The sequence below is a fragment of the Lynx canadensis genome, chromosome C2 (assembly GCF_007474595.2).
Source record: "Lynx canadensis isolate LIC74 chromosome C2, mLynCan4.pri.v2, whole genome shotgun sequence".
Taxonomy (NCBI): domain Eukaryota; kingdom Metazoa; phylum Chordata; class Mammalia; order Carnivora; family Felidae; genus Lynx; species Lynx canadensis.
Genome location: NC_044311.2, coordinates 144,297,178 through 144,308,080, shown reverse-complemented (window position 1 = coordinate 144,308,080; position 10,903 = coordinate 144,297,178). Strand labels below are relative to the sequence as shown.

Sequence of the window (10,903 nt, the reverse complement as noted above, 5' to 3'; positions counted from 1 at the left end):
GTTAACTCCAACTTTACAAGAGCAACTCATTTTTTGTGCCCCTGTATTCACTGTTTGCTCATAAGGTCGTGTGTGTGTGCGCGCGCGTGCACGTGTGTGCGTGCGCGCGCGCGCATGTTCTATGTATGTGGCCTTTTCACTCATAAATTACCATCTTATGATTTCTCCTATTGAACAATGGCTTTTGTTGTAGAAAATAGAGACACCTTATTTCTCTTAATCCTGTTCAAAATGCTGTTGAGAACCCATAGTGTGCGGAGCGTTATTCCAGAGAACAACATGGGATAAAGCTAGAAAATCACGCAAGCAATGAGTTAACTTTAGAGCCAGATCTATGACATAGTGGATAAAGAGCATGGCCTTAGGTGTCTGAAGGCTTGAGTCCTCAACTGGCCTTTCTACCTGTGAGTTGTGAGCCCTTGGGAGAGTTATTTAAACTTTGTACATCTCAATTTCCTCAGTAAAATTGATACGATAATAGCACTGTTCTAATAAGGTGGTTGGGAGGCTCAAATCATAGAATTAATTGTATCACTTAATAATCTTAATTGTTAACACAACTTAATTATTAGATAGTTCTCATGATTAGCATAATAGTGTTAAAGTAGTATTTCTTTTAAAAAATTTTTAATGTTTATTTCTAAGACAGAGAGAGACAGAGCATGAGCAGGGGAGGGGCAGAGAGAGAGGGAGACATAGAATCCGAAGCAGGCTCTGGGCTCTGAGCTATCTGCACAGAGCCCGACGCGGGGCTTGAACTCACAGACTGTGAGATCGTGACCTGAGCCGAAGTTGGATGCTCAACCGACTGAGCCACCCAGGCGCCCCAAAGTAGGATTTCTTAAAATATATTGTATTAGGCATATGGAGTCATATTTGATGATATGATCCTACATGTAGTTTTCTTTTCTCTTCCTTTTTGTAAGTAATTTGACTTAAACTTGATGTGAATTGCTGTGGATTCAAAATAAAATTATGACACATGTTCTGTTTTGGCCTTATCCAATACCTGCTATCCTATCTAATAATAATACCTGCTATCATTTCTAGTCCTACTTGAGGTCTCCACCAGGCCAGAAATTTATCTCCTTTCTTAAGGGAGAGGATGACTTTGTGTCTCAATTCTGTCGTAGACCCTTCGTTCTCGTCATTCAAAGGTGCACATTATCCTTTACATTTCAACAGAAAGGATTATTACAGGGAATAAATAGATTAAAAAAAATTGTCTCACAATCCCCAAAATAACTGTGTGGAATGCAGTTGATGCAACTTAAAAAGGTTTTTATTTTGGCATTTATTTGGCTATTTTATTTGGCTTTTATTTTGGCTTTTGGTCAACGGTAAAAGAGGTGTTAGTTGCTGAAAATAACATTCTAGTGGACTAAGGAAGGTGACAATGACATCGCACCTTTGTGGGTCACTAAAATGTCTCTGCAAAACACAAAGGGAAGTTAACCTGTATTACAATAAGCTGAGGACACCCATACCTGAGGCTGTTCATTTCATTGCACTGACTGTTTAATTCTAATTTTTGCCAGTGGGGCGTCTGGGTGGCTCAGTTGGTTAAGCGTCCGACTTTGGCTCAGGTCATGATCTCATAGTTCATGGGTATGGTTCGTGGGTTCGAGCCCTGCCTGGGGCTCAGTGCTGAGCTTGGCTCAGAGCCTGGAGCCTGCTTCAGATTCCGTCTCCCTCTCACTCTCTCAGCCCCTTCCCTCCCCTCTGTCCCCACCGCTCACACTGTGTCTCTCTTTCTCTTAAAAATAAATAAACATTAAAAAAAATTTTTTTAATTCTTATTTTAGCCAAAAATATGTTCAGTAGTGGTTAGATGGTTCATTAAGTACCATGACCAAGTCTGTAATTAAGAAACTATAACGATGGGGATGAGAATGGTAGACTGGTAAGAAAAGAATAACAATGGTGACTTCGTTGTGGAGACTCAGAAACTCTAAATAAGGAATAACAGTGGTGTGATTGCCCCAGTAAAAATATCTCTGAATACAGTATCAAAAGAAATAGAATGTAAATAACCGTGTATTAGATATTTGAAAAAAAAATCACAAAACTTGGCCATGTAAGTGGTTTTCGACAACGTGCTGGTAAGGGAAAAACCAATGTGCTGAACGAATTTCGTGGTTTTCATTAACTTCGACCGTATGTGTCATAAGAAATTAGCTTTCTCTGTTTTGTTTGTTGTTGTTGTTATTTTGGTTTTTGGGAGGGAGATAGGAGACATACCCAGGTCCAAATCTGGGTTCCAGCTGTGAGGATTTAGCAAGCAAAAGTGGGTAAGCTTAGAAAAAAGCATAATCTCTGTTATGTTTTAATGTATTCAATTAGAAAAGGGTGCTGATGCCTTCCAGGGATGTTTTAAACATAAGGTGTTGTGCATTTAAGGAACCTTTGGCACAGGCAACATTTAATACTCAGTGTTTATTATTACTAGCAAATCCCAGCTCCCTTAAAAAGTTTTCCCAACTCATTAGAATTAGGGCCGTTCATGTCAATTCTGTTCACAGAAATTACTCATTAATTCCCACAAAAATCAAATATATAGCTTAATTTTTAAAGAATCATTTCCCCACATTTCCAGTCCTGGGAATATCAAATGTACTATGCTCAATAAAGCATGTGGACCTGTCTCCCAAATATGTCAGAATTCACTGCAGCCCAGATTTTCATTTTTTTTTAAATTCGGTGGAAAGTAGAAGAAAGATCAAAACATTTCAGTAATTATTATTGCCACTGTCTTTTTGTTTATGTGTTTTTTTTTTTTTTTGTGGTGGGGGGGGGCTGTGGAGGGGTTCTGGAATAAAGAGAACTCCTGAGGTAATAAGAATAGAGCCTTTAGATATGGATTGAACTTACTGGGTTTGCTAGTATCTAGACGTTATGTATTCCAGCTTTGTTCCCCTCCAAAGTTCATATTTGGAATCCCACCTCTTGATGTGGTGATATTTAGAGGTAGGGGCTTTGAGAAGTGATTGGGCTTAGATGAGGTCATGAGGGTAGAGCCTCATGATGGGATCAGTGTCCTCACAAGAAGAGAAAGAGAATAGATTTCTCTCTCTCTGCCAGGCACAGCAAGAAAATGGCCATTTTCAAACCAGAAACAAAGGCTCTGCCCAGAACTCTACCATCTGGCCTTCTGATCTCAGACTTCCCAGCACCCAGAGCTGTAAAAAATTAATTTCTGTTATTTAAGCTCCCAGTGGAGTGTATTTGTGTTAAAGCTGGCTGAAGTGACCAAGGCACTAGATAATTATTATACAGGAAGGAGTTCATTTTTAAGCAGAGCGATTGCATATAAGCCATAGAGGTGGCAGAAATGAAGGGAACTGCCAATACAGGACTTTGAGAACAGAGAACATGAACAGCTGGTCATTATGAAGAACAAATAGGATGATAGCTCAAGAACATGTAGCAACGCACAATATTATTTTGGGGATCCACACACAAAGAGATCTATTGATACGTTCACTTGTTTTCTCAGGACAAGATGATCAGCCAAGTACAGTTAATGGACAGTAAGAAATGATTAAAAATAAATACCGGTTGAAAACTGTCAACAGAGAAAAATAAATACAAAAGCAAATCCACAAAACAATAGAAATTGGCAACTGCTTTATTTGGCAGAGGCAAAGATTATTTCAAGTAGTGATAAGACTTAATAGAAGCCCCAGACTCAAGGATTGTTGGCTGAAGATTGCGGCAGGAATACGGATGACAAAACCAAGGGCAGTCTGACAGTGACATTGTGGGTTATCATTTATAAAGGGAAAACATTTGCATGTGTTATATAGTTATCAGGGCTGAATTTAATTTAGTAAATTTAATTGCTAAACTTTAATCATGCTTCTGATAATATACACCAAAAAAAAAAAAAAGAGAGAGAGAGAGACAGAGAGAGATCTCTGGAGAGGGAGCATAGTGAGTCAACATGAGCGTGTGTTTCTTTCATGGGTTCTTGGTAATCTTTTGCTTCTTCCATAGAAATGGAAGTACAGTAGGTTGCTGTATAGTTCGGAATTAAAGAACAGAAAAAATGTTATCAATCTGTTTATTCTGTAACCATTATTGCTTTGTGAGTTTTGCAGGCAAGTTAGTCATTTCAGAGAGACATAATATTATAGAAAAGCAGGTAAACAGTTAACTGGACTGTTTAATCTCTGAATTTAGGTCCCTCTGTCCCTACAAACTTGGTATTACTATTTTCCCCTGTCTTTCTCATTTCCAACGACCTTCAGGGCATGGTTATTTCAAAATATCATGGGGTTAACTGGATCACTGTGTGATAAGAAACCTTTCTGGATGCCCTGGGCTAGTTCTTGCTAGGACAGCTAACTCCGTAATTATTCTAATGTGAGCCCAGGGCTGGTTTCTCATTCCGATCTTAATCTTTTGGCCAGGACAATTTTAGTGGTAAAGTATTAATGTTTTTGAAATAAGGAAAATATTTTTGTGTGAAATAAGGTCCTGGTAAAGCTCGGTGCTCAAGAGAGGAGAGGTTTGCTAGTACACAAAGCCAACAGGTGCATCAGTGGGAACCTGGGAGGCACCTCCTATGAAGACAGAGGCTCTCATATGTGTAATTTCCTGTTACAATCTCTTATTTTCCCATTTTTTACAGTTTATTTAATTTGAGATAGAGAGAGACAGAGCACGAGAGGGGAAGGGGAAGAGAGAGAGAGAGAGAAACAGAGGGAATCCCAAGAAGACTATGCACTGTCAGCCCTGATGTGGGGCTTGAACTCACAAACCATGAGATCATGACCTGATCAAGAAATCAAGAGTTGGATGCTTAACTGACTGAGCAACCCAGGCACCCCTCAAATTTCCCCAATTTTATGTGGATATTCAGCAATATGTAAACAAAGATTTTTTAAAAAATATGTCATGCATGACTTGGAAATGAAATTTTGATTTGATTCTCATATATGTATATATATTTATATTTGGTTTGTCATTAATTCAACAAGCTATGCCATTCCTTTTCCATTTTCCAAGTCCGTCAGTCATTCCCTTTTCCCAGATTGGCAATTAAAGATAAAAAAAACAAAACAAAACAAAACCTGCTGTTTTAATTTCAACTCTTTAACTATGGATTGCTGATTGTTTTTCCAAGATCAACCTATTTCCCTCTCTACCACAAATCCCTACCGGATACAAGCCTGAAGAAGGAAATGCTAGATATTTCTGTCAGCACAAGGACCACCCTATGGTTTAGTCCTTAACAGGTCAACAAGTGAGAAAATTACTGTAAATATCTAGTGTTAATTTTTTTTTTAACTTTCAACCTGTCCAGTCTAATAAAATAAGAAACTGGGCTACCATTCACTTCTTTTGTTTTATTTGGTTTTCCAAGACAGTTCACTCAGGCATCTTCCTCTTCCCCTCCCTACCGTGTACCATTTTTGTTCCAAGAACCTGTGTGTAAACTACTCAGATTTTTTGGAACCATTAAAGTCTCAGAGTTTAATAAGTGAGCAAGAAACACTTTCCACCATACTCAGATTTCAGGTAGTGCAAGGAAACAGGGAAGAAGTAAAATTGTACAAAAAAAAAAAAAAAAGGCTGGTTTTATGATGTAAAGATAATATTAAAGTGCAGCTTGAAATCTGAAAAGACAGGACAGTCCGGACGAACTCCAGAGAAAATTGCTAGTGGAGGTTTCCCAAATCAGTGTGTATGTTTATTTCAGTACCTCCTTTGTTAACGTCATTATTTTGAGAAGAGACAGTTCAAGTTGCTTTACATTTAGGGGCTTCTATCTCCCCCTGTGGACATGGTATTAAAGACTAGTTTAGGGGCCCCTGGGTGGCTCAGTGGGTTGAGCGTCGGACTTCAGCTCAGGTCATGACCTTGCTGTGGGTTCGAGCCCCACATCAGGCTCTGTGCTGACAGCTCAGAGCCTGGAGCCTGTTTCGGATTCTGTGTCTCCCTCTCTATCTGCTCTTCCCCTGCTTGTGCTCTCTCTCTCTCTCTCTCTCTCAAAAAATAAATAAACATAAAAAAAACAGCTTAGAGACCAGTTTAATTAACACCTAATATAATTCAGTTCAGTTCAGTGGACCCAGTCAGCTTATCCTGTAAATATTTTATATAGAAATATCAGTGTTTTATATAGATGCAGGACTCTTGTACCCTGAAGAATTCTAGTTCCTTCAGTTTAAGAAGACAGAGCAGCAAAGATAGAGCCACAAAATTAGCTAAACCTATAAATCGCTTCTTCCACTGCTATTGTGAGTGCTTGCGACATAAGAAAATCATGTGGATGAATTTACTGTCTTTGCAAATGCTTTTCTTACACATCAAGATTACCAGGAAAACACCAATAAATAGTTTTCCTGGCTCAAAAGAGAACACTATGTGTTCGGTGCCACGGAGGACAACCTTGTATATTTAATTACTTTCATTTAATTTTGTCCCGTGGTGCGATGCGTTCCCTGACTTCACCGTGGTAGAGTTTGCTTTGAAGTTGTCGACAAATTAAATCAACCGCTTGGATCACATGTGTCCCAAAGAATGTGGTTTCCCAGGTATGAGCAATCTATCAATCCCCTACTCTCCTTTCACTTTGGCATTTTGACAGTCCTAGCCAACTTCTTAGGTAGATATTTTATTTTGTACCTTGATCACAGCAGCTCTTATAAAGACTTTCAGAATTACCTGTACAAAGTACACCTTTGATGTTTGCAAGAGGTTGGTGCATTTCTCGATGATTGTGCAAACATTCATAATTATGCCCACGGGTAAACATACTGCTGTCTTCTTGGAAAACGGAGAAGGACAAAGAATGTTTATGTGCAGGGCCAGTCATTCCAAGTATCTCTTGTCGGTTTAGACACACCTGGTTACCATCCCCCCCCACTTATTGGCCAGGAAAGTTGCCCCACCTGATTTGTAAGTTTACCTGTCCTAGTCAATGTGTGTGTGCTCGCGCACGCGTGGTGGTTGGGGGGGGGGGAACCTCAGCCAGCCCACACTGGATTAAATCTAGCTAGAAGTAGCCAGAAAGCTCTTTGAAAAACCACTGGGCTCCGGGTTCATTACTACAGGAAACTTGTTCTCTCCTGAGGCACAGAGAAAATCCCGGAGGATAATGGCCACCTACGCCCTGCAGATCGCTGGACTGGTGCTTGGTGGCGTTGGCATGGTGGGCACGCTGGCCGTCACCATCATGCCTCAGTGGAGAGTGTCTGCCTTCATTGGAAGCAACATCGTGGTGTTTGAAAACTTCTGGGAAGGACTGTGGATGAACTGCGTGAGGCAAGCCAACATCAGAATGCAGTGCAAAGTCTATGACTCCCTGCTGGCACTGTCTCCGGACCTGCAGGCATCCAGAGGGCTCATGTGTGCTGCTTCCGTGCTGTCCTGCCTGGCTTTCGTGACTGCCATCCTGGGCATGAAGTGCACCAGGTGCACCGGGGACGACGAGAAGGTGAAGGGTCACATCTTGCTGACGGCCGGAATCATCTTCATTGTCACAGGTCTCCTAGTGCTAATCCCTGTGAGCTGGGTTGCCAATTCCATCATCAGAGAGTTCTACAACCCGATAGTGGAGACGGCCCAAAAACACGAGCTTGGAGAGGCTCTCTACATAGGCTGGACCACGGCGCTGGTGCTGATTGCTGGAGGGGCACTGTTCTGCTGTGTCTCTTGTGCCGGTGAGAAAAGCAGCAGCTACAGGTACTCCGTACCTTCCCACCGCACAACCCAAAAGAGCTACCACGTGGAAAAGAAGTCACCGAGCGTGTACTCCAGAAGTCAGTATGTGTAGTACGGTGGCTAGTCGTTAACTTGATAAAGCCATGCCAATGACGAAAGTGACCGCTGTTCTCTAAAAATGGAATCCAAAGGAACATTGATTTGCCATTCTTAACTGCCTAACGCTAATTACAGGAACCGTGCATTGGCTATGTAGGCTTCTATGAGCTATTTCAGCAGAATGAGATATCACACACCGTGCTTTGATTGTTCTAGGAAGTGTAGTAACATGTTTTCTAAAATGATTCATGCGTCTTTTCTTTCGCCAGTTACTTCAAAATGACACTGTTAAAGACTGTCTTGTTTCCCAAGTGTGATTTCTCTACGCCACAGCGTTATGTATGGAGATCAGCGTGTCTGTATCTCACATAAAGAGAGACAGGCTTATATGGTTCTATTTTAAATGAAATACTGATTCAATACACTGAATAAATAAAACTCAACTATTGCTTTTCAAGGGAATCGGGGATAAGATTGAAGAAGGTTAATATTAATTGTGTAAAAACAGCTTAGCAATTAATGCGCACGATTCCTACGGAAGGTTAAAATGGAGGTTTTAATCAGCAGTGTAAAGGCAGCTAAATGGCTTTCTGATATCCTGTTTTTCAAGCTAGAAATCCTAACTCCTTTATCCTCTTTCCCCAGAGGCCTTTCTTTTCTTGTATATTAAATGAATATCTTTTAAAAGGCAGATACTGTTGTCGAGGAGCTTTGCATTCAGACTGCTTTTCCAGGGCTATCCTGAGAAGAAAGATAAAACTGTAGTCCGAGAAACATTGAAGACGTCAGGAAAGGGAATTTTGTTTTTCCCCTGAAGTTTTTGTGGTTGGAGGAGGATGCATTTTGATGAGAAATCATATATGTATGTGAATATTTTAACAGCCCTTTGACTATAGACCTTGGGCATTTCTCAATATAAATAACAGGATAGGAAAATGATATCTCTTGCTTTTTAGTTGCTCCCCCGAGGAACAAAACCAGGTTGTCCTTTGCAAGCTGCACCTGCTCCTAAGGTGTGTGTAGATGGCTAGGTTTAAATTGTCATTTCGATCCCGTCAAAGATACATTTTTTACTTGTTCTATTTTTTATTCATTCTTACTGAGGTATAGAAATACTCTAGCTTTGAGTCTTCCCCAAAGTTGATGCAACTGACAATTCAATTTGAAAGTTTGTATCCACATTCTAACTTAAATGACCATACATATCTGCTTTATGTCCTTTATATTAATAAATTGTGCTTTTTATATAAATTTGATGTCTTTCCTTCTTCTTCTTTTTTTCTATTTATTTACTTGTTTTTTAAAACCCTAATATTTTCAAATTTTCAATTTTATTTTATTTTATTTTTTTATTAAAATTGTTTTAATGTTATTTTTGAGAGAGAGAGAGACAGAGTGAGAGCAGGGGAGGGGCAGAGAGACAGGGAGACACAGACTATGAAGCAGGCTCCAGGCTCTGAGCTGTCAGCACAGAGCCTGATGCGGGGCTCGAACTCACAAATAGTGAGATCCTGACCTGAGCCAAAGTCAGACGCCTAACCTACTGAGCCACCCAAGTGCCCCTCAACTCTTCAATTTTAAAAAGAGGCCACATTTGAAAGATAAAGGTAGACTCGTCATTAATTTTTGAGAATATAAAATACTGTATGTTGTTTAACAACATTATTCCTTATAGCCACTGGATTCATACACTAATTTTTGATGCAGGCAATATATTTGTAATGTATTAATATACTGCTGTAGGTTCTAACAAATTGATATACTGTAAATATTATGTATGTTTAAGCCATTTCTATGAAGCCACTATTAAGTCATTTTTGTAAAAACTTTGCATAGTTAAGTACATTTTTACATCTGAGAAATAGCATCAATTAATATACTGGCTAATGTCTTAGGGACGTAAGTTATATTTGGACCTCTACTGAATTATATCATCAAATATTATGTGATTAGTTCAATGCACAGATGAGGACACCTGGGAATTGTTCATTGATTACCCAGTAGAGTCAGGAGAAAGAATAAGGACCATGTGACTTTGCAGCTCATGCTTTTTTTCTTCAGGGAAAGTAGATTTTCTTCAGCATCTTTCAGCTTATCAACGGATCTTTGTATGTGAAAATGCCATGCTTATCTAGTATTAGTTGAGAAAACTTCTAGTGTTTTTTTTTCTGGGGTTGGTGATTTTGCAATAGCTAAGTGCTAATTTATCCTAAGTATGCGTGGCCCCTTGGGTCAAACCATTCATGAGAGCCGAAATCAGGGAAAACTGAGTACCTTGGAGAAGTAACCCAATCCTCTAAATACCGGTCTTTACCAATGCCCTTTTTTACCTAGAAAGCTCTCCCGAATGCCCCACACTCAATTTTTATTTTCCACTTCTTTTCTCTACCACAATTATAACACTGCTAGTTTTTCTAATGGCGCCACCTCTTGAAGCCTTTCCCCAGTGTTCCATGTTTACTGTCATCTCATCTCTTTCCTACCTGGTTGAGAAAGAAAGTCCTCTAGACTCACAGCCTGCTGGGTTTTCTTGCCCAGCCGCCCTCCACATTCCTATCTCAGTTCTTCCTAAAATGCCCCTCACCCCCTATAATCCTTGTAGAAATGCTCCACTGCCATAACGTAGGTCCAAATGCCTTAGTGGGTGATAACCGACAGGCAGGGAAATGTCTTATAATCTTCATGGCAAACTGTATCACATCAGTGTTTTTAGCCAGTATGGTAACAATTATAAAGTCAATGTTCAGAAACCAAAATAACTCACATGCCAAAGGGCTTCTTTCATATTGTGAAAGAGAAGCAGTGGAATTAGGAAATGATTCGATTAGTGGCAGGCTGAGCATGTTTTATAATGTAGCTTTATAATGTATTTTATGGAAGGACACCTGAGTGGCTCAGTCGGTTAAGCGTCCGACTTCGGCTCGGGTCATGATCTCACAGTTCGTGAGTTGCAGCCCCAAGTCGGGCTCTGGGCTGACGCTCAGAGCCTGGGGGCTGCTTCGGATTCTGTGTCTCCCTCTGTCTGCCCCTCCTTCTCTCTCTCTCTCTCTCTCAAAAATAAATAAATGTTAAAGCAAATTTTTTTAATACTGTATTTTATAAAGAAACAAAGTAAAGTAATAGAAAGAACACA

General features: G+C 39.9%; 1 protein-coding gene across 1 annotated transcript; it reads left to right on the top strand.

Annotated features, from left to right (window-relative positions):
• The first annotated feature begins 6,928 nt into the window (after nucleotides 1–6,928).
• CLDN8 (claudin 8) lies at nucleotides 6,929–8,563 on the top strand. The gene has a single exon (XM_030329562.2). The coding sequence runs from the start codon at nucleotides 7,106–7,108 to the stop codon at nucleotides 7,781–7,783; it is 678 nt and encodes a 225-aa protein (XP_030185422.1). The 5' UTR covers nucleotides 6,929–7,105; the 3' UTR covers nucleotides 7,784–8,563.
• Nucleotides 8,564–10,903: the final 2,340 nt, after the last annotated feature.

Coding starts and splice junctions, on each gene's coding strand:
- CLDN8 (XM_030329562.2), top strand. CDS start 7,106: ATGGCCACCTACGCCCTGCAGATCGCTGGACTGGTGCTTGGTGGCGTT.